At 40.2% G+C, this 24,674-nt stretch overlaps 1 protein-coding gene across 7 annotated transcripts in view; it reads left to right on the top strand.

Annotated features, from left to right (window-relative positions):
* Nucleotides 1-24,674, top strand: part of CDON (cell adhesion associated, oncogene regulated) — a 105,221-nt gene that overhangs the window by 74,495 nt on the left and 6,052 nt on the right. For 5 of the 7 annotated variants that reach the window (XM_063608866.1, XM_034934010.3, XM_034934005.4 and 2 more), the window contains 3 exons: nucleotides 4,353-4,574; nucleotides 7,435-7,715; nucleotides 10,378-10,457. In XM_063608866.1, coding sequence (XP_063464936.1) covers nucleotides 4,353-4,574; nucleotides 7,435-7,715; nucleotides 10,378-10,457 — 583 coding nt within the window. The remainder of the gene's footprint in view (nucleotides 1-4,352; nucleotides 4,575-7,434; nucleotides 7,716-10,377; nucleotides 10,458-24,674) is intronic. The other 2 variants (XM_063608868.1, XM_034934009.3) reach the window with 1 other exon arrangement.

The raw sequence follows: 24,674 nt of genomic DNA, 5'->3' as shown, positions 1-24,674 counted from the left end.
AGGTTGCGGTGAGCCAAGATTGGGCCACTGCACTCCAGTCTGGGCGAGAGAGTGAGACCTTGTCTCAAAAAAAAAAAAAAGTTCATTTTTTTCTGTCTTTCCTGTTTGGCATGTTCCCATTGCCACCTTGGCTCTAAGACTAGCACTGCTGATAGCTCGCCACAGTTCTGGGCATCACCTTTAAAGTGTTATAATATCTGACAGTGTCTATTTTCAGGAACAAGGAAAATTTCCCCCAACGTCCTCTACTAGATCTTCCCACCAGTCTCATTAGCCACAATTCAGCCCCACACAGCCCCTAAACCATTGACCAGATTTATCCCAGAGTTCTGTGGGGTTGAGGTAGACACCCAAACAAAATTGGAGCTCTCGTAACATGATAAAGAAGGCTGTTGAGTGAGCTGGGCAGCCATCAGGGTCTCTACAGGTGATCTTATTATTCCTTTTTAAAAATGAGGACATGAAAAAGTACGTTTTTAAAAAATGAGGAAATGGAGGCTCCAAAAGATTGAATGATAAGCCAAGGCTTAGTTCCAGCTTTTAAACTCTAAACCATGTGTGTTTCTGCTGCAATACTCACATCTTAAGCCCATATTTAAACATATATCCACATATCTTTAGACTTACCTTGAATTTCATTTGTTTAGCATATATTTGAGTGCCTTTTTGGACCAGACGCTGTGATGTGTTCATGGGATACTTGGAGTAAAGTTAAATAAAAATGAAATTTATCATCTCTGTCCCCAGGACATTTAAGAATCTAGCCAGACAAAACATAAAACATTATAACTGTTATTTATAATAGTATAATAGTATAGCTGTGATTACAATAGTATACCTCATTTTCTGACATCAGTAGGGAATGAAAAGGTTCTACCTACAGACTTTCAGGTCAGTGGAAAACAAAAAACTTCTTTGAAATGTTAACTATTCATATTGAATGACTTTTACGTAATTACATATTACATAATTCCCAGCCTGTTTAGATGGAAGATCTCACGTGTACTTCAACCTTTAAAAAATGACTGTAGGTTCTTGTGAACAATGACAGTTTTATCTTGAGTAATTGAGGAAGGTTTTCAGGGATGACAGAGGCGCTGAAGCCTGGCCGTTTTCCCTTCCCACCGAAGATCAGAGACTGCTGTGATGTTTCTTTTAGTTCTTTGGCTTCTCTTTATGTTTTTCATCTCACCTTTCTTTTTTCAGGCTGTTAGCTGTCTCTTCCTATCAGTGTTAATGGATCTCACTCACCCTTCAATGCAAGCCATCTGTCCTCAGTTTTTAACTTTAGCAAGGGGTTGGAAACCAGATCATGAAGCTTGGTAGAATTACAAATGAATTAAGAATAAAGAAAGAGTGATTAAACCTGATGGACTTCCCTAGGAGTAATCATGATCTTTAATATATGATACGGAATATCCATTGTGCCTCAGAAACTCTTTTGTTTTCTTTAGGGTTGACCAGGACATAGAATTGTATAATCTAACATACCACCTCAAGTAGAAATTTCCTTTAGCATCTCTGCCAAGTATTCATCCAGCTTTCAATAAGAGAAAACACCTTCTCTTGAAAGATGACTTCTTTTCTCATTCCCAGCTCTGTTTTGTGTGGTTGATGCTGCTAGAAAATTGAACCCCAAGTTAATGTTTGTTGAATAGATTTTTTTTTTTTTTTTTTTTTGAGATGGGAGTCTCACTCTGTCGCCCAGGGCTGGAGTGCAGTGGTGTGATCTTGGCTCACTGCAATCTCTGCCTCCCAGGTTCAAGTTATTCTCCTGCCTCAGCCTCCCGAGTAGCTGGGACTACAGGCACGTGCCACCAAGCCTGGCTAATTTTTTGTATTTTTAGTAGAGATGGGGTTTTACCATGTTAGCCAGGATGGTCTCTATCTCCTGACCTCGTTATCCGCCCAGCTCCGCCTCCCAAAGTGCTGGGACTACAGGCGTGAGCCACTGCACCCAGCCAAGTAGATTTTTATTTTTAATTTTCTTTCCTGGTTTTTCTTCTTTTTTTTAAATTATACTTTTAAGTTCTAGGGTACATGTGCACAACGTGCAGGTTTGTTACATACATATACATGTGCCGTGTTGGTTTGCTATACCCATTAACTCATCATTCCTAATGCTACCCCTCCCACATCCCCTCCCCCCATGACAGGCCCCAGTGTGTGATGTTCCCCGCCCTGTGTCCGAGGGTTCTCATTGTTCAATTCCCACCTATGAGTGAGAACATACAGTGTTTGGTTTTGCTCAGAATGATGGTTTCCAGCTTCATCCATGTCGCTACGAAGGACATGAACTCATCCTTTTTCATGGCTGCATAGTATTCCATGGTGTATATGTGCCACATTTTCTTAATCCAGTCTATCATTAGTGGACATTTGGGTCAGTTCCAAGTCTTTGCTATTGTGAATAGTGCCGCATTAAACATATGTGTGCATGTGTCTTTATAGTAGAATGATTTTTAATCCTTTGGGTATATACCCAGTAATGGGATGACTGGGTCAAATGGTAATTCTAGTTCTAGATCCTTGAGGAATCGCCACACTGTCTTCCAGAATGGTTGAACTAGTTTACACTTCCACCAACAGTGTAAAAGCGTTCCTATTTCTCCACATCCTCTCCAGCACTTGTTGTTTGCTGACTTTTTAATGATCGCCATTCTAACTGGTGTGAGATGGTATCTCATTGTGGTTTTGATTTGCATTTCTTTGATGACCAGAGATGATGAGCATTTTTTCATGTGTCTGTTCAACTGAGTAGATTTTTAAAAAGCTGCTTTGCTTCTGTGGTTTGTTGGCACCATAACAGGAGATTCGGTATAATAAGCAATAATAACAGCAGAATTGATTGACCACCACTCTGAGCCAGGCTCTAAGTGCTTTCCATGGCTTAACTCATTTACCCTTCATTACCACTAGATAATTGACAGAGCTCTTACTAATATCCCCATTTCAAAATGTAAAAACTAGCTAGGCACGGTGGCTTACGCCTGTAATCCTAGCACTTTGAGAGGCCAAGGCGGGCGGATCACTTGAGGTCATCAGGAGTTTGAGACCAGCCTGGCCAATATGTTGAGACCCTGTCTCTACTAAAAATATCAAAAAAATTATCCGTGCGTGGGGGCACATGTGTGTAATCCCAGCTACCTGGGAGGCTGAGGCAGGAGAATCGCTGGAACCTGGGAGACGGGGCTGCAGTGAGCTGAGATCACACCATTGCACTCCAGCCTGGGTGACAGGGTGAGACTTTGTCTCAAAAAATAAAAAATAAATAAAAACTGAGGTTTTGGAGGTAAAAATCATACAGCTAATGATAAGTGGAGGTGAGGTGTAAACATAGGCTGTGTGCTTCCAGAGACTGGCACCAACCACTTTGCTCTACTGCTTTTCTGTGACATTTAGAGACTTAAGAACATATGATTTGGGAATGAGAGAATGAGGTTTGAGTCCCACCTGTTACTAGCTTTCGTTATTGCTATTACCCAGAATACCGATGAACCGGGTAAAAGTACTGCACCTACACGGGCTCCAAAGTCTTTGTTTTTGGAATGCTTAATACTATGTGTGAGGTTTTGGAATGTCATTTTTCTAGTAGTCCAAAGCTATAACTTCTAATATTGGTAGTGAATTTTATATACATGGTAGAAGCATAAAATATGTAATCCTGAGTCTTGTTTAGCTCAAAGTATATCTGACAGAAAGGAGTTTTTGTTCCATCCATAAGTAGAAATACTTTTTTTTTTTTTTTTGAGACAGAATCTCACTCTGTCGTCCAGGTTGAAGTGCAGTGGCGTGATCTGGGCTCACTGCAACCTCCTTCTCCCGGCTTCAAGCAATTCTCCTGCCTCAGCCTCCCCAGTAGCTGGGATTACAGGCACCCACCGCCACGCCTGGCTAATTTTTGTATTTTTAGTAGACACGGGGTTTCCCTGTGTTGCTCAGGCCATTCGCAAACTCCTGAGCTCAGACAGTCTGCTCACCTCGGCCTCCCAAAGTGCTGGGATTACAGGCGTGAGCCACCACGCCCGGCCTAAGTGGAAACACTTTTATTTCAACACTGGGAGTTTTCTCCAAGTACAGTTAAGCAGATAATCATATAGCAGTTTGGATTAGACCAAGTGCATATGTTCCTTTGCCTTTAGGATTTCTCTAAAGTTTGTGGACTAAAACTTTGGCACATCAAGTTTTTAAACTTTGGAGCCCTCTTTGTGACTCATTGGTGGTCAGGTCATCTCAGTAACAAGAGTAAACAGGCTGGCTTGCATTCCTAACCAGACCTCCTTCAGAGAGTAAACCATTTCATGGAGTCTGTATTCACTCTGACATCATGTTTTCCTTTATATTTCAACTAGTGAAACGTGTTCCTGGAGCTTCTGAATATCCTGTCAAAGACTTGAGTACCCCTCCAAATTCTTTGGGAAGTGGAGGAAATGTGGGGCCTGCAACCAGCCCTGCCAGAAGCAGTGACATGTTATATCTGATCGTTGGCTGTGTGCTGGGCGTCATGGTCCTCATTCTGATGGTTTTCATTGCAATGTGCCTGTGGAAGAATCGCCAGCAGAATACCATACAAAGTAAGTCACTCATAAATATTTCCTTCTCTTTTTCTAAAGATGGGTAGACAAATATTGTCAGAATAAATATTGATTTCTAACACTGTTGTATATTAGTGTCATGGTATGAAACACATTAGATACTCTTCATTCAGAGGAGATGACTTTAAAACTGTTCTAGCTGTCAGCCAGAGTAAGTGGAGCATCAAATTAAATTGCCCAGCAGACATAAACACCAAAGCCAAAACTAAGCAGGTCTCTAAGTAAATAGCTGACTTATTGCTGGGAAACTCCGGCTTTGTTGGACCACCAAAGAGGACGCATATTTGAAGCCTGAGCTCTGGAATTGCTGTAGGAACACCTTTACACTGGTACAGAGCTTGTCAACAGGGAATAGAAAAGCCATGATGGAAAGCAGGTAGTGAAAACTTGTCTAAGTCACTGTCACTGAATGACACTTCACCGATGAGGATAACGCAGCCCTGTTTCTGTACCTGATGGACTCAAGACTGCTCCAGCATGGCATCCTCTCCCTGGAGTGTGTCTAGGAATACGTGTGCTTGAACATCGATGATGGCCCTGCTTTGAAATAACAGTGAAGTAACCTAGAACCCCCTTTCTCTTTTCTCTTCCTTCAGTTCTCTTCACCTCACTGTCCTACTTTTCCTGTTATCTCAGCTATTATAAAATAGGATAATCAAATCAAGCAGAGAGTTTAGTCTTTGGTGGGAGGAAGTTTTTTGGTTTCCCCTTTGGCTCCAGAATAAGGAAATGAAAGAAAAGTGAGGGAGGACCCCAGCAGGCACTTCCAGTGGCTGTTAGCCAGTTCTCACGCATGCTCCCCTTTTAGTTACCAGTTCTGGGGGAAGAAAATACTCTGTTTGTATTGAATGATGCCTTCCAAGAGACAGGGGGAGAGATGGTGGCTGCATCAGGCTGAAAGGGATGGTGATCATTTGATTTTCTAAGTGGTTTTAATGCCATCGTCTTTAATTGTGTGAGTGCGTGTTGAATCATGAAAAGAGAAGTATTAATCTGAAAGGGATGGTGATCATTTGATTTTCTAAATGGTTTTAATGCCATTGCCTTTAATTGTGTGAGTGCGTGTTGAATCATGAAAAGAGAAGTATTAATCTGAAAGGGATGGTGATCATTTGATTTTCTAAATGGTTTTAATGCCATTGCCTTTAATTGTGTGAGTGCGTGTTGAATCATTAAAAGAGAACATTAATCTGGTCGTCCCAGCCATATTAATCAGATTAAAGTCATCCTACTTTGTGACCTGATAATGTTTAAAAATGGAAAATTCTCATGGTGGTGTTCATTCAGTCATTTATTCAAAAGATAATCATCGTCTTCTGTATACCAGGCACTGTTCTGGACAGTGGAGATGTAATGGTAAATAAAATAAACACCACCTCTGCCCTCTCAAAGTGTGTAGTTTAGTGAGACCACAAGCAGGTGTACTGAGACTACACACCTGGGCGAGAGCACACAGTAATGCGGGCAGCTAAGGAAAGGAGGGACACCTAATCCAGCCTTGGCAAGCTCTCCTACCTTCCAAGAATTTATCCAGACTCCAACAACAAATCCTGTACAGTTTGGACACTCTAGTTTCTAAGAGATACTTTACTTTTTCTAAATATATCTGGTAGATGTGCCTCTGGAAATCAGTTTTGAGGCAGTCATTTGTATGCTTTTAATAGAAGAAAATAGAAGGCTGGGCGGAGTGGCTCACGCCTGTAATCATAGCACTTTGGGAAGCCGAGGTGGGCGGATCACGAGGTCAGGAGATCGAAACCAACCTGGCTAGCACGGTGAAACCCTGTCTCTACTAAAAATACAAAGAATTAGCCGGATGTGGTGGCACGCACAAGCTACTTGGGAGGTTGAAGCAGGAGAATTGCTTGAACCCGGGAGGCAGAGGTTGCAGTGAGCCAAGATTGCGCCATTGCACTCCAGCCTGGGCAACAAGAGCGAAACTCCATCTCAAAAAAAAAAAAAAAAAGAAAAGAAAAGAAAATAGAATCACTTTTTGCCTTTGGTACTCCACACCTTCCAAATTGGCTGTAATGACTAAGGAGCTATATGAATGATCAGTGACTGTATATACAAGTCCATCCTTTTACTTAACGGAGTTGTTTATTGCTACTTGAAATACCCCACCTAAAGCTAGTCTTTTGTTGTCATTTTATGCAGTTTTTTTCAGCACTTAGAAGTATAATATATAGGAGTTTAAGCACTTTTTCCTAGTATTGCCAGTACTCTGATAGTTTCAGCTTGCCCAATATATTCATTCTCTTTTGAGTAATTTCTCCCCAGGTGATTTTTCTTCCCGTTAACAGAATCATAATTAACTCAGAGTTCACAGCTATCTCTACACTCTATGGAAAATAATAGCAGTAACTTTATTAAAGCATGTCTTACAAGTAGGCTTTAAGTGAACATTTTAAAAATGTTTTTATTTTAGTCTATTTGTAGTTTCGTAGGGGTTTTATCTGTAAGACCTTCTCAGCAAGAAGATTGTCCTTTTTAGTGTCTTACTGTGTGCGTGTGTGCGTGTGCGTGCGTGTGTGTGCGTGCATGTGTGCGTATGTGCGTGTGTGCGTGCGTGCGTGTGTGCGTGCGTGTGCATGTGTGTGTGCGCGTGCGTGTGTGCGTGCGCGTGTGTGTGCGCGTGTGTGCGCGTGTGTGTGTGCGTGTGTGTGCGTGCGTGTGTGCGTATGTGCATGTGTGTGCGTGTGTGCGTGCGTGCGTGTGTGCGTGCGCGTGCGTGTGTGCGTGCGCGTGCGTGTGTGCGTGTGTGTGTGCGCGTGTGTGCGCGTGTGTGTGTGCGTGCGTGTGTGTGTGCGTGTGTGTCTTTTTTGTTCTCTTTTAACAGAATATGACCCACCAGGGTATCTCTACCAAGGATCAGATGTGAATGGGCAGATGGTGGACTACACCACTCTCTCAGGAGCAAGTCAGATAAATGGAAATGTTCACGGAGGCTTCCTAACCAATGGCGGTCTCAGCAGTGGCTATTCCCACCTTCACCATAAGGTCCCCAACGGAGTCAATGGAATTGTGAATGGGAGCCTAAATGGAGGGCTTTACTCCGGGCACACCAACTCTCTAACCAGGACACACGTGGATTTTGAACATCCTCATCATCTAGTGAATGTAAGAGACCTAACTATAAATAAAAGCCCCTCTGTCCCTCAGGGTGCCAAGTACCAGAACAGGGACAGCATGCTTGGCTTTGTTCAGTATAGAAACCTCACAAGTTTCCTCGAATGGAAACAGCATGGATCACTGGCAGCCCTTTGATCCGGAGTAGTCTTTGTAAGTTGTTTTCTATTGCCAGGTAATAGTTACGTTCATCAGTTTAGTTTCATTTTAAAATTATTTAACACTGAAAGTGGAATACCAGCAATGAACAGACTGGAAGTTGTTCTTTAGATGAAATGGAAATACCAAATACTTTAAATTTGATTTATCGAGAGCAGGGTCTTGAAAATGCAAATGCTGAAGAGTCAGGCAGATCAGGAAATTGTGGGAGTGAGATGGTAGCACTGGAGGCGATGGCCACCTGGAGAGCACAGACAGTGTCTTCAGGAAACAGCCGCGGTTTGACACTTACAGTCGTCATGGGCTGAGGGCGCAGTGTTGCCAAACTTTCTGATTTTTCAGAACCTCTGTAAATCCAAGTGAAATTGACAGATTTTTACATGCTGGCACCTAATTCAAATTTTTGAAAACATACGTAGGCCGTGCCAAACATCTCTGCAGGCCACCGGGTTGTGACTTCTGACCTTTCATGGGCTTCTTTTGTTTGTTTTGCCCAATATGTTTTGTTGTTGTGGCTGGTAAGCTTTTTACATTTTACGATGTTAGTATTCTTTAGCCACACAAAGAGTGATAAACCCTTAAGACAACCTTATTTCAGAGGTAACTAGTTGATAGCGTTTAATTTTTGAAATGGGAGTAGAATGACTAGCATATTTTAGACTTACGTGGGGTTCTCTGCACTAGAAAGTTTGATTTATGACATTGTTTGAATGCACATCTATATTACTTTTGATCAAATAGATAATTTGTTTAATTGATGGAATTAAGCATTCAGTTTTTGTCACTGTTCTGATTACAAATAAATTTACCATGACCCACAATATGCTACAATTTGAAGAAGCTTAGAGGTTTTTTCCCCCCATCTTCAGTTTATTAAAGATTTATTAAAATCTATTTGGAGAACAAAACTAATATATACTCATATTTTAAAGCTAGAAATTGAATAGCTTTTATGTGACCTAGCTTTTGTATGTTGTGGAAGAAATATTAATTTGCTTTAATGCATCTCATTACTAAAAGAGAATCATGATTTCACTATTTTGTGTGGAAAGATACAGCATGTATTCAGACTTTCTAAACTTTTCTGGTCACCATTCCTAGTCCAAAGTACTACCATTGTCCAAGAAAACTGAAGCAGAGAGCATTAACGTTTGAATAGCACACACTGTTTCCATAAGAAGAAAACATAAGGCCCATGTTTGCTTTAGTGTTTGAACACGGAACCTTGGGTTTTTTGAACAATGAATTTCTATTTAAATAATAGGTGCCCCATTTGGTGTACAATGTCAGAAGTTATCTGTGATTCTAAACTATTCGTTTTCTTACTTTTCTGGGTGGGGGAAATAGAGAAATTTTAACAGTGTTAGTGACCCTAAAAATCATTGCACTAACTTCAACGTGTTGAGGGATTCAGAGAATCCCTAAGTCACAACGGTACCCTGCAGGTTGTGAACTTCATTTTCTGAGCCTTTCAGGTTTTCCCTCAGTTGGAATATAGTATAGGAGAGTTCTTTCTCTCGATATGTTCTTAATAATTCCTGTTGCTGGTTGGATCAGAAACACTGAAGGAAATTTTCAGGACTTTTGGTTTGCTTAGATTCTGGCTGCTGTTATGAAATGAATGGAAATGGAAAGTATTCTAGTAAAAACAATTGCCTGAACTTTTCCTAACCTTGAAGGCCTGCTTTGGGTTTGGGTGCAGTGTGACAGCCTCTCCCACCTTTTAGCAAATTCAGTTCTGCTGTTTTTCTTCTGAAAGCAGAATTCTGCCTCTGACTATCAGGCTAGTTTAATTTTTAACTTCATTTTTGAAGAACCTTGCTGTCTGTCAAGTGAACATTTTACAATGAGGTATGTGTTAATCTGGGCATTTTTCTTAATTGCTGGGCAGTTTCCGCCAAAAGCAACATCCAAATATTAACACACCCCCTCCAGGTCATTGCTGGCTGAAGATCTACTCCATCTGGAAAAATATAGCATGCTTTAAAACTTAGCGTTGTCAAGTGAACAGACCTAATTGAAATAATTACAGGAAAATGAAGATGAGTTTATCATGTGACATCATCTACACAGGTTTTACACCCTGTTTCTCCAACTGGCATCACATGAAATTCTTCCCTGACTGCCAAGAAAGGGAAAATGAATGGAAGCTATAATGTATAATGTATTTTTGGCCCACTAGATTTGAAGGGAAGTGACTAAACTTTTCCCTTCATTTATTTACCTTTGTCTAGTACAGAAATACGTAGGAAAACATGGCAGTGAAGTTTTTGGAATACAGTTTAATCTAGTGCAGAACTCTCATTCACTCCTTTGTGAATATGGGTCAGTGATATTCACAATGACGTTGCTCTGGGAGTTGGTTAGAATATACTGTGTGTCCATTTATGGTTGACATGGCTCATGTGTATTTGTGATTATTTGGCTACTGGTCTGTGAGTACCTTCAGCATTCCTTCTTCTTTTCTTTTTCTCTGACACTCCTTCCTGTCCAGGGTGGTGGAATGTACACGGCCGTGCCTCAGATTGACCCTCTGGAGTGTGTTAACTGCCGAAATTGTCGAAACAACAATAGGTATGTTAATAATGTAGATACATTATTCACATGTATCTTAGTACATTCACACAAGCTGTTGTGAATAAGGCATATGCATCCTTTTATTTTTCCCTTCAGCAAAGGAAGTTCTTGGAATTTTACCTAGGATATAAAGTTCAGGATTTGCAATCTTAAGTTTAAAGCTGTTACTAATTTTTTGCCTCTGCTTTCTAATTTTTGTCTTTTTGTGCCTCGGTTTCTTCAGCTATACAATCTTAAAGGCTCTATTTGTCACTGAAATATTATTATAAGGCTTAATGTTTTTGAAAATTTTAAATTAGAGTCATTCTCTGTTATAAAGACTTTATCTTTTCTCACCTTTTATTTCCTACTCTATGTTATGGGATGTTATGAGGATGAATGACAGTGTTTCTGAGTGTTGGGGGGAGGGGGGACCCCTCTGTATATAGTAATTTTTTTCAAAGTAATGTTACTGAAATTTTCCTACCAGATTATCCAGTGTTTTTTTTTAATTCTTAAAATCTTAAGAAAATTAAGCAGCAAACCCTTGCTTTGAATTTTGTGTTTTAATTTTAAAAGCGGTATGTACTCACAATATTTCAAACAAGATAGAAATATGGAGAGCAGTGTGCATTTAACACACAGGATACTCGGCACACTTTCCTACGACCTCTCTCTAGAGTAATCCCAAGGATTACCAAGCTTTTTGTTGTATTAAAGTTGTTTCAGAAATCTTAGTTCTTTCTTTTACATAATGATGTTATTGAATTACATGGTGTCAAAAGTCCTTCCTTCTCAGTCCTAAAACTCTACAACCAAAAAGATTATGTCATAGTTAGTACATAAAATAACTGGAGTATGGGTGGGAGTTTAGATATTTCATTATTGAAATGATGTTTGACCTATATATTTAAAATGGATTAACAGGTTAAGAGTTGTCTCTGGGAGTTATTGAAACCAGAACTTGAAGAAGGATCAGGCCAACCATCAAATTAAAAATACATTGTTTCAGCCTGTGTTTTGAGAGTTGCAGAACAAAAGCAACAGAGCTTCTTGGAGATTGTTTGTTATCATTTACTTAACCCATTTCAGGGTGTCTATAAAAGAGCCATCTGCTTATTTTATGTACTAAGGTTTGCTTGTTACGTATTTAAATTCTATATGACCCTGGTTTTGAAAATGTTCATAACATTGAAACCACATTTTTGTCTTGAGCTTTTCATGGACTTTACCATAGTTTGTTAGGCAACATGCTAAAGACCTGGTAAAGATGGTTCATGTACCTGGCGAGTAATCAGATGGATTTAGTTACAAGTCGTCTTGCTTAAAAATTTAACGTGTTTTCTTTTGTGGTTCTTGGTCATCAGCAGATCTTGGTTCTCCTGGACAATAGAATGGTATAACGACAGGATCTCTGGTCTAAGAATAAGTAGACCTGGGCTGTGACATAGCTTAAACCTGTGATCTTGCGAAAGTAACGTAATGTTTCTGAAGCTATTTCCTTAACTAAAAAGGGGAAAATTGTCCTAGGTAATATAAGATTGCTCCCAACATAATCTGACGGTAGTCTCTGGCAATTTCCTGCCAATCATGTCTTTTTGATGAAGTATCATCTTAATATCAAGAATACATCCCATTTCCTTAGAAGGACTTATATGACCTCTGCCATTTAAATGACCTTGGCTTTGTGGCTATTTGTGTGTGTATGTAGTATTTTAGTATTTTCAAGTTTTTATTATACAGTTTTTTTTCCTTTAAGACAATGAACAATTGTATTTCTCTTAATTTTCAAATTAATGACTTACTACATTTCATGTGTGTGGGTTTTACTGTTATCTGGGAATTTAGGTGAATTCTCTTCAGCTTGGAACACCAGATTCTTTTTCTTCCTGGTTTCAATTTTCTTCCTCATGAGAATCTGCCTGTTTAGTGCAAGTCTTTACTTGCCTGCATTGCCTTCAAGGTTAGCCAGTGTCTCACCTGGCTCCCAGGAGCAACTGTATGATTTTGACACTCAATAATTGGACAGATAAGTATCAATAAGTACCTACCTTCAGCTCTAGAAAATTTGAATTATTAAATTTAAAGATTTTAAGTCTTTTCACTTTGGAATTGAGAACAGGTATCTCCTCTTAAGATCTTACAAATGACAAAATTTGTAAAAAGCTGTGAATGCCGAAAGGTAGATGATACGTGGTTTACTCTCAAAATATAGAAAATTATAGTCAATTTATGCTTTTAGAATATCGACATTGTTACTATGAATGAGTTTGCATTTCTGAATGTCAGCTGAAATAGTGTAAACATAAAAAGAAGCGTGATTTCAGTTAAGTTATATGAGGGCTATCAAGTGGGCCTCATATGGTTCTTGGCTGTTCAGTCAAACAAAACAAAACAAAACAAACATTTACTGAGCACTACCCAGGCTCTGGACTAGGTTCTGAGGTGTTTCCCCATAGAAGGAATGTAAGAACAGTCATGGACATAGAAAGGACAATGTTTACATAAGAATGAATAGGCGACTTCAGTGGTTCTCAAACTTTAGCGTGCATCACTTGAAACACTTAATAAAAACGCACATTACTAGGCTCTACTCCTACTCCTGTTCTTAGACCAGAGTTTCCCATTCAGCAAGTCTAGGGTGGGGCCTGAGAATTTGCATTTCTAATGAGTTCGCAGATGGTACTGATGCCCATGGTCCTGGGACCATGCTTTGAGAACCGCTGGAATAATTTGACCGGCTGTGAAGTGCAACTAGAGAATAGTAGGATATTGAAATTGGACAACTGGACTGAGTTTATATCGTGGATAACCCTGAACGTCAAGGTTTAGTAGTTTATTTAATAAACAAGTCCTATTAAATACTATTACTTAATAATAGTCCTATTAAATATTATTTATTAAATAAGCAAGTTTATTTAATAAACAAGGCCCTTTATTGAGTGCCTGTCATGTACTAGGTACTGGCCTAGGCCCTGCCTTCAGAGAGTCCATAGTCTAACAATAGTGATTCTCAGACAGAGGTAGGGATATAGTGAGTAGAGTTTGAAGAAGCACGTTGAGTTTTATAATTTTATATTTAAAGAACAGAAAAAAATCTCTATGTCTGTAATGTCTGTGTATACAAGGGTATGCAATTTTTATATTAATCAAAAGTGGGTATGCGTTAAATGTTGAGAAACACTGGGGTAGCAGCATCATAATTGTTGCAAAGCTTATTGAGAACAGGAATGATCTGTTCAGAGATATGCTCAGGCAGGATGAAAGATGGCGGTGCACAGGAGGGAAGGGAGGGAGGGGATCAGTGAGACATGGGGAATGGGGATGAAGAGGAAGGGATGAGTGAGACTGCAGACATGGAGTCTTCAGGACTTGGCCATTGACTGATAGGGATCTAGGAAAACAGAAGATTCCAGATGCATAAGAAGTTTCAAACATGGATGATCTGGGTGGTAGTCATAGTAATAAGAAACTTAATAAAATGATACATCATGAAAAGGTGATAAATTTGGTTTTAGAGTTGAAGTATGAGTTGATATCTTAAGGAGAAAGATGAAAATGCTGGTCTTGGGTTCAGGGGGTAGAATGGAACTGTGATACAGATTTAGGACCATTTTAAGTTCTATCCAAGTAATAGAACTTAAAAACAGATGAGACACCAAAGGAGACAATATCCTTGGCAGATTGATTATTTTTATATATTTAATTATTTGATGCATTTATTTGCTTTTATTTCTTATGTATTTAAAGTCATTAGACTTTCTTTTTATAAGACATCATATCTTTTGTTGTTTTTTCTTACTGCCTTAATACATCTTCAAAGAATAACAGAGATGGGAAAAGGAGAATGATAAAATAAGGAGAGTAAAAAAGAAAAAGAGAATTCCCTCCCTCCCTCCCTCCCTCCCTCCCTTCCTCCCTTCCTCCCTCCCTTCCTCCCTTCCTCCCTCCCTCCCTCCCTCCCTCCCTTCCTCCCTCCCTTCCTTCCTTCCTTCCTTCCTTCCTTCCTTCCTTCCTTCCTACCTACCTACCTACCTACCTACCTACCTACCTACCTACAAATGTTTGCTGCAGGTCTGTAGTGAGCCAAGCACCAAACTAGGTACTGGGGATATGGCAGTGAGCATAACAGGCATTGCTCCTGCCTGCGTGGAGCTTAGAGTTTAATAGGGGAGACATATCTTTTAAGAAAATGACATAAATCGGCGGGGTGCAGTGGCTCACGCCTGTAATCCCAGCACTTTGGGAGGCTATGGCGGGCGGATCACCTGAGGTCAGGAGTTTGAGACCAACCTGGCCAATGCGGTGAAACCCCATCTCTACTAAAAATACAAAAATTAGCTGGGCATGGTGGCAAGTGTCTGTAATGCCAGCTACACGGGAGGATGAAGCAGAAGAGTCACTTGAACCCGGGAGGCAGAGGTTGCAGTGAGCCAAGATCACGCCACTGCACTCCAGGCTGGGCGACAAGAGCGAAACTCTGTCTCAAAAGAAAAAAACAAATGACGTGAATAATAAAAATGAATATGTAATTAAATCTGGATGCTTTAAAGGAAGAGTAAAGAATGTGGGAGAGAGGAAAGCCCTCTGTAAGCAAGTGGCATTTTGCTGAGCTCTGTAGATTTATAAAATTAGGTCTAAGGGAAGGAAATAGGTTTAGAGCTTTCCAGGCAAAGGGGACCATTTATACACAATCTCTAAAACAGAATGCCTGAATCCTCAAAGAACTTAAAGAAGGCCAGCATAGCAGAAACCTAGTAACTGGAGGAGTCAGAATTAAAAGGTGAGTGAAATCAGATCACACAGAGCCATGGCACATCTGTGGATGGTTTTAAGCAGGAATTCGTTTTTGTTTTTGTTTTTGTTTTTGTTTTCTGAGATGGAGTCTCACTCTGTTGCCCAGGCTGGAGTGCAGTGGCACGATCTTGGCTCACTGCAACCTCCACCTCCCAGGTTCAAGCAATTCTCTGCCTCAGCCTCCCAAGTAGCTGGGATTACAGGTGCCCGCCACCACGCCCAGCTAATTTTTTGTATTTTTAGTAGAGATGGGGTTTCACCATGTCAGTCAGGCTGATCTTGAACTCCTAACCTCATGATCCACCCGTCTTGGCCTCCCAAAGTGCTGGGGTTACAGGCATGAGCCACCATGCCCAGCTGAATTCGGGTTTTTAAAGAACACTCTGGATGCAGTTTGGAGACTAAATTGGATGGGGCAGGAGAGGATACCTGGAGACCAGTTAGATGGCAGTTGCAGTAGTCCAGATGAGAAACAGTAGACTAGCATAGTTGTAGGGAGAGAAAGAGAAGAATTTTGAGAGAATTAGGATTTAGAAAGAGATGAGTCTGAATGAGTCTGAGGGATTTAAAAAAAAAAAAAAAAGACCAAGTAATTGGTTGAAGAGGCCAGTGGAGGAAGCAGTTGAAGATGATGTCTAGGTGTCTGGGCGCAGTCACTGAGGCAGAAAACACTGCAGGAGATGAAGAGGAGCTGCTACTCCACAGTATACTTCTGGGGAGTTGTCCTCTGAGATCTGGTGGTGCCTCTGCAATTCGCCTTCTTTATTCCACAGATACTGAGAACTGGAGAAGTCTTGCATGGGGCCTTTTCCGTATGGACTCTTACCTGCCCTGTGCCCTGCCACTCCAGGTTCTTTTTTCTCTGCCTTCTCAGTTGTAAACTTAAGCATATTTCTTGGAGTGAGCTTTTAAGAAACATTGCCAACCCTTGACCCCTTTTATCACCCATCTATTTTAGTAATAACCATCTGGAGGGAAAACGTTGCCTCTATTGTGTAAATGAGAGTATGATGTGAAAAGTTGAGAGCAGGTGAGGGGAGGGTGCACTGTATAGATCTGTGGGGAAGTTGTAGTTGATTCTGGGGCTCTTGTGACATGCTGTAAATGACCGCTTGCCTCACTGGGTTCCATGACCTTGAATCCTTTTTAGTTTCTTTTGATTTTCTTTTGTTTTTTTTGAGACAGAGTCTCACTCCAGTACCCAGGCTGGAGTGCAGTGGTGTAGTCTTGGCTCACTGCAACGCCGCTTCCTGGGTTCAAGCGATTCTCATGCCTCAGCCTCCTTAGTAGCTGGAATTACAGGCGTGTGCCACCATGGCTGGCTAATTTTTTTGTATTTTTAGTAGAGACGGAGTTTTGCCATGTTGGCTAGGCTGGTCTCGCACTCCTGGCCTCATGTGATCTGCCCGCCTCGGCCTCCCAATGTTCTGAGATTACAGGCGCGAGCTACCGCGCCTGACCCCTTTGCAGTTTTTAAGAGTAATAGTAAAGCTCACTATGAACGCCTAGAAAGAAGCATATTTAAGGCAGCTTTGCAGAGAGCCAGTTCCTTACACCAGAGACCTAATCAAGAAATCCTTGTGCCATTTGGGCATTTCAAGAGTTAAATGGATTTTAATCAAAAAACATCAAAAGCTTTCTACCCTTCTCTTCTCTTCTCCTGAATTCAAAAGGCAGTAATGCAGTTCTGGATATGTAATTAAATGTGGCTTATTAGTTGCTTGGCTAGTTTAATGGAAAGGGATTGACATTAAATCTGGGCTTTTTTAGCATCAGCCTTGATAATTTGTAAGAGAGAGTAGAGAGGACACTGATGAAATTCACAGATGAAAGGACTGAGAGATCCCATCAGGAAGGAATGAGAAATTAACTTGAAGGGTCGTAGAGAGACTGGAGATGGACAGGAAGTCTCCCAGCGAAAATCAGCTTGGAAAAATTATATAATTCATCTGGGAAAAAAAGTACAAGTTACATGGCTGATAGTCAAGAGAAGTAGTAAAACTACTGGGAACAGTGCTTTAGAGAACAAAGATACTACAAAGGACTTCAGAGTTTTGTATAATGACAACCTTAAAAGTCTGTGTGTTGGATTTGGGAATGCTCTTTCACCAACTTGAAACCCTCCGTGGATGTCAGATGTCCTCTGATGACAACAACATGTAGAGATGAATATGAGAACATTAATTATTATTATTATTTTATTTATTTATTTATTTATTTATTTATTTATTTATTTATTTTGAGACAGAGTCTCGCTGTGTCGCCCAGGCTGGAGTGCAGTGGTGCGATCTCGGCTCACTGCAAGCTCCACCTCCCAGGTTCATGCCATTCTCCTGCCTCAGCCTCCTGAGTTGCTGGGACTACGAGTGCCCGCCACCACACCCAGCTAATTTTTTATATTTTTAGTAGAGATGGGGTTTCACTGTGTTAGCCAGGATGGTCTTGATCTCCTGACCTTGTGATCTGCCCGCCTTGGACCCCCAAAGTACTGGGATTACAGGCTTGAGCCACCGGAGAACATTAATTATCATAGCAGTTCTTTCAGGCCTAAGGTTTGATCTACCCAGTTGGTTTGCTAAGTATTAAAACAACAAGTTGTCCAGTTCACCTGAGCTTTTTCTTCCAGCAGAAAACAGGCATTCAGCTTCTCTTCCATCTATGGTAATCTCCCTGTTTCCCTAAGAAATTCAGAGTGCTGTGTTGAATTTTAAAAATTGATCAGTGCTTTCCTTTTGGGGAAGTTATATTTCTCCCCAAGTCTGTCTCGTACTTCTAAGATGGAGACCTAGGGCCTGTTGTCAGGGAGTCCAGCTTTTTGTCTTTCTTTATAAGCTCATGTGTGTCTGTCAACTTGCCATGTTCAGGAATACACTCAGTCATTTGTTGTCACTCAACATTTACTGTCATGTTTTATGTGACAGCTGCTGATAGATTAATTCCCAAAAGGAAACTCCCACTCTAATGCTGCGGTCATCGCAGCATCCAACAGAGCAGATATCGAGAAGGGAAGACGGCCGTGGCCCTGGAGCGGTGCCATCAGGGTTCTTTAGGTAGTAACTGATAAGCTCCCAAAAATAAGAGCTGGGTCATCAAAATGACACAGTGACAAGTGGAAACAGCAGAGGTGAGTGGAATTTTAACATAAACTACTGGCCGGGTGCGGTGGCTCACGTCTGTAATCCCAGCACTTTGGGAGACTGAAGCAGGCAGATCACGAGGTCAGAAGTTCGAGACCATCCTGACCAACATGGTGAAACCCCATCTCTACTAAAAATACAAAAATCAGCCAGGTGTGGTGGCGCGCGCCTGTAATCTCACCTACTCTCGAGCCTGAGGCAGGAGAATTGCTTGAATCCGGGAGGCAGAGGTTGCGGGTGAGTCGAGATCGCGCCACTGCACTCCAGCCTGGCGACAGAGCAAGACTCTGTCTCAAAAAAAAAAAAAACAAACATAAACTACCACCAAGATGTAACTATTTCCGAAGTCTCAAGAATATATGCATGAGAACAAGTATCACACATCCAAGAAATTCACGGATAGTTCTTTCCCTCTAGGCATAATCAAAAGAGGAAACTTAATGCAAAAATTATATAGTCATCTAATCAGAGTAATTCTGTACATAATCATGCTTAACAAATATTCAACTGTGTAATCAGAAGTGGAATACTTCGAATACATTCTAGAAAATATTTCAGAGGTGCTGTATAGTTTTACAAGAATATTCTTCCAAGCACAATCCTACACTACTCTTCCAATCTTCTGTTTCCTAGTCTGCTATTCAGAGTGTTGCTTAAAGAATATTTTATTATTTTTTGTGATACCACAATAGAGTCATTTTCCTATCTTTCAGATTGGTCAGACAGGCCTTTCCTGTGTTACTAAAAGGTATCTTAGTAAACTAACAGGTCCCAGACCACCTGAGGTTTTACAAAACAGCTTAGATTTTTGTATGTAGCAAGATGCATAGAGCTCCATTTACTCAATGTTTTTAAACTTAAGATTAAACAAAGTAGTTGCATTGAGCTAGAGAAAACTCAGTAAAAACTTTTATTCCACCTTAAGCCAGTAATAACTGCATTTGAAAGACCATTTGAGAAGCCTAAGATAGTGAAGTTACAAACTATTTGCATTATATAAACTGTAAAATGTGCATTGTGAGAGCATTTTATTGAATGTCATATGTTTGCAGACATTTGTCCTGTTTTCTTATTTACTACCTTAGATTTGTCTCTTAAGTTTACATATGTACAGATATGATTTTTGTGATCATCTAATTGCTTTGGAAATTTTAACTAAAGCATTATTAGTAAAATATTTGTTTTCACGGGCCAGGCGTGGTGGCTCACGCCTGTAATCCCAGCACTTTGGGAGACTAAGGCGGGCGGATCACCTGAGGTCGGGAGTTCAAGACCAGCCTGACCAACATGGAGAAACCCTGTCTCTACTAAAAATACAAAATTAGCTGGGCATGGTGGCGCATGCCTGTAATCCCAGCTACTCGGGAGGCTGAGGCAGGAGAATCACTTGAACCTGGGAGGCAGAGGTTGCAGTGAGCTGAGATCACGCCATTGCACTCCAGCCTGGGCAATGAGAGCAAAACTTCATCGCAATGATAATAATAGTAATAGTTTTCATATATCATGTCTGGTCATATTCAGAACAGACTATGTTCCTTTTTAGCAGACCGTGTTCTTTATGCCTGTATCTCAACATGTAACCCCTAAGTTAAAGCCATTTTTATGCTGACACATGTAGACATCTGGAATTGAACTAAAAGTAATATAACTGAATCATTTACATTTGGTTAGCTAATTGGTTAATTACTGATGATTATGAGTTAAGATTCAGTGTACTAGAAAATTTTAAATCAATGTGGTTGATGCTGAAATTCAGGTCACAGTTGCTTTACAGATCTAACTCCCAAGTATGTTACCGTCAACACCACTCTAGTGACTGAGGATCATAGTTCAGAATAAAGTAAACACTGCTGTGATTTCCTGTTTTACTTATCTGAAAAACAGATGCTAAAGAGTAGGTAATAGGAAATTGTACTTCTCTCTTGCTAAATATCTGTAATTTCTTTAAGAAGTGTGTGTATTTCATACGCCTGTTAGCTCCCCATAAAACCTGTGTCAACACGCTGATAACCACACTTGTGGTTGGCCCTTGTGCCTCTGTCTCGCCCGCTCCTCCAGTCCTGCCCCACGCGTAAAACTTCACTGTCACTCTGACAGAAGTACTTTACAAACTATTAGTCTGCCTTTAGACTTCATTAAAAAATCTCATTCTGTAACTTGGCTTTAAATTAAAGACAAGAGCAGAAAAAAAGAAATTAAACAGAAGGAAGCGGAAGGCTTTAAGGGTATCTCATTGTCTGGCGAGTCATCATTGTTTTGTTATATCAACATTATGAGTTCATTCAAGTTCAATCTGTATAAACAGGTTATTAATTTCTAATATTTTGTAGGGAACTGTCCTAGGTTTTCAAATTCTGGCAAATATGTGTATGTGCGTTTTTTTTCCTGCATCTTAATTTTACTTCTTTTAAATGAAAACTTTTCTTTCTGATCTGATACTTCTCCATCTTTAAAATATAGGTTTTAGCCAGGCGTGGTGGCCCACACCTGTAATTCTAGCACTTTAGGAGGCTGAGGTAGGAAGATTGCCTGAGCCTAGGAGTTCAAGACCAGACTGGGCAACATAATGAGACCCCCTTCTCTACAAAAAAAATTTAAAAATTTTTCAGGAATGGTAGCACGTGCCTGTAGTCTGATTGAGTCTGATGCAATATGGAAGAATATACTGGGACTAGTCTCTACCTAGAATGTGGGAAGTGCCCTATTCTCATAGCCTCAGCTACTCTGGAGGCTGAGGTGGGAGGATCACATGAGCCAGGGAGGTCAACGGTGCAGTGAGCCATGATCGTACCCAGCCTGGGCAACAGAGTGAGACCCATAAAGAAAATACAGGTTTCTAGTAGCTTTTTATTACCTCCAGATTCTTGCAGAGCAATGCGACATCAAGGCAGAAGATCACTTAGTGTATTTTAGGCCATCACTGTTGAGGGATTTCATGAAGTACCTGACTGTGCTGTGTGTCCTAAGGTATCTGACACTGAGAACTGTCATTGCCTTTGCTCCAGGAGATTGAAGTGTAAGTCAGACAACTTTGAAGCAGACAGATAATAGAAGGACCTTACAGATCACAGAATCAATATTGAACTAGGACAGAAATAACTACTATCATTAAAAAAGCAAAAAGTCTGATGTTCTAATGTTTATCATTTTTTAAAAACATTTTTGAGGTCCTATTGTGTGTCATTTTCTATGTGCTTGGTGCTAGCCATTATGACATTAGTTAGAGTTTAATGTGAATTAGGATTTTACCACTTTCCAGACAATACAAATACTTTAGAACATTTTAACTCCATTTCCCCCTCCAGTGTTTTGTGCTGTTTTCTTCATATGTTTGTATTCTAAAAATATGTAAAATCCTCTAAGGTATTAACATTACTGCTTTTGCAATCCATATTTATTCAGAATTCCCTGCATTCCTTTTTTGTTGCTACTCATTCCTTTCTGTATTTCCTTTTTTTTTTAAATCTGTTGCTAGTCATTTTCCTTCAACTTGAAGAACTTCCCTTAATATTTCTTGTAGTACAAGACTGAAGGTGACAGATTTTCCCAGCTTTTTTGTCTAAGAATATCTTTAATTTGTCTTCCTTTTTGAAGGTTTTCTTTTTTTTTTAACCTCTAATTGACTTCTAAATTAGCAGTTACTGTCTTTCTGTACTTTAAAGACCTTATTCTGTTACTTTATTGCTTCCATCATTTCTGTTGAAAAATCACCTGTACAGCTATTGTTGTTCCCTTTCAAGGTAATACATCTTTTTCTTCTGGCTGCTTTTTTGATTTTGTCTTTGTATTTTGCTTCTACCCATTTAATTATTGGCATTGATCGGTGTAATTTTCTTTGTATTCTGCCTGGGGTCCACAGAGCTTCTTGGATCTGCAGCTTGAGCTTTCATCAGGTTTAGAAAACTCTTAGCTTCTATGTCTCCAATGCGGCTTCTGTTGCATTCTCTCTTTTCCCCCTGCAGAGGGACTCTAGTTAAATATAGAGTTTTTCGCCATACGGTGCCTCCTCTGTTCCTTCAGCTGCTTTCATATTTTCCATCCCTTGTCGTGGGAACTGATGTGCTTCATGGTCAGCAATCCTCTGTTCGCCTGTGCCCAGCGTGCTCTTATCCCCATGTCTTGAGTTCTTAAAGTTCGGTTACTTTACTGTTAATTTCAGAATTTCCAAGTGATTATTATTATTAGATTCTAGTTCTCTGTTAAAATTCTTGTCATCTACTTTATTGAATGTATTCATCCAGTTCTTAAAGTCTTTGCTCACTCACTATCTGCATCACTTGTTTTTCTCTTGTTCTTGTCTCCTGATGTGCCCAGTACTTTTTATCGAATTTTTTTTTTTTTGAGATGGAGTTTCGCGCTTCTTGCCCAAGCTGGCGTGCAATGGCATGATCTTGGCTCACCCCAACCTCTGCCTCTCGGGTTCAAGCGGTTCTCCTGCCTCAGCCTCCTGAGTAGCTGGGATTACAGGCATGCGCCACCACGCCTGGCTAATTTTTTGTATTTTTTAGTAGGGACGCGGTTTCTCCATGTTGGTCAGGCTTGTCTCGAACTCCCGACGTCAGGTGATCCGCCTGCCTCGGCCTCCCAAAGTGCCGGGATTACAGGTGTGAGCCACAGTAACCAGGCTTTTTATTGAATTGTACACATCAGATATACAAACTTGCAGAGTTTCTGGAAGATGTTTTCCCCTCTAGAAAGGATTTACTTCTGCCTTTGGCAGGCAGTTGGACAAAGGCCAGATCACTTTAAGTCATTCTGGGATTGACATGATTTGCTCCTGAGTTGCAGTCTTTGTAAAAGCCCTCTCTGCTCTCTTCCTGCTTCACTCTTCACTCTTTCAGTGCCTACCACGATGTCTGACCTAAGGAAGGTATTTAGCAAATGCTTTCTCAATAAAGGGTTCTTTCAGATAAGGTTAGTTATATAGATGGATAATCATTAAATTCTCAGCAGTAGTAGTTTGAACTCACAAAGGCTTTTCTCCCCCCAACCTTGCCCCACATTTCACCCTGTTTAGAGTCTGTAGATTCCATGCATTGAATACATTCAGGGGGACTTGAGGGTTCCCTGAGTATTGGGAGACTAAGAACAAAATGCAGGAAAGGAAGACACTGATCACATGGACATTTTTAAGTGGGTTTCAGATTAGTGCTCACCTTCACCAGCACCCAGAAAATTTTTCTATAAGTTCAGGGTTGAATAAAATAGACAAGAGAGTAAGTTGGGAATGCTGTACTCTTCTGTAGTCATGACACATCTAGACCAGTGCTCTGATTGTGGCTCCAGTTAACGTCCTTCTGCACCAGAGCTTTCTTCACTATTTATTCACTGAAGACATGTGTGGAAACACATAGGTTATATCTAAATCAGGCATTTTTTTGCTATAGAATTAAACATTAAAATCAGAGTCGTATTAGAAAATACCATACTCAAATTATTCTGCACAGATGAATACTTGTCACACTTTACTTACCAGGTGACTGGTCTCTGAATTTAATTATCTATATAGTGAGTATATTTCTCTATTTGAAACTAAAGTTGGAGTTATTTAAATTAAAGATTTGGTTTGCTGACAGATATCTTGTTCTCTTTCAGGTTCATATCTGTCTTCGTGCTTAAGATTTGGTATTTTCAGTAGCTTGAACGAGTGTAACTGCTAGCAACAGTTGATTAGACTTTTACTGATTTTTCTTTGCCCCAGAAACATATCAGCCCATGTTTAAAGGATGCAAATCCAAATAATTCTTATCTTCATTGCCTAACATTATCTAGCTCCAGGATACTACTGGTCAGTCCTATGTGTTTCCTACCTAACATGTCCAAATCAAAGCCCAGTGCAATGTCATCTCCAGACTTTTCTTACTCCCAATTTTAGGGGGGAAAAAAAAGTGTCTCTGAGGCTCCAACTTCCAGTAATGGTGGAATAGCTTGATCATCAACAGATAATAATGATAAAATCTGGATAATTTGAAAGTATTGGAGAATAAGCAGAAGCAGGCAGAAACTGAATAAGAGTCTACCCTTGAAATAAAATGTGTGAGATTTATGAGTTTATGGGTTTCTGTCTGAAAGCATTCTCCAATCTTGGGGCAAGGATACAAGCAGAAGCTATCAGAGAACTGAGTGTGATGCTAACAGAGCAGCCAGAAAATTAAAAGGAAAATCTAGTTTAAAAAAAATTATTATATATGTGAAGAAACAGGAAAATGTGATAATTACTTAAGGGAAAAAAAGTCAATAGAAACAGACTCTGAGATGGACCCAGATGTCACAATTAGCAGATAATGACTTTAAGCAGCCA

The sequence above is a fragment of the Pan paniscus genome, chromosome 9 (assembly GCF_029289425.2).
Source record: "Pan paniscus chromosome 9, NHGRI_mPanPan1-v2.0_pri, whole genome shotgun sequence".
Taxonomy (NCBI): Eukaryota; Metazoa; Chordata; class Mammalia; order Primates; family Hominidae; genus Pan; species Pan paniscus.
This window is presented reverse-complemented; position numbering and strand designations above follow the sequence as displayed.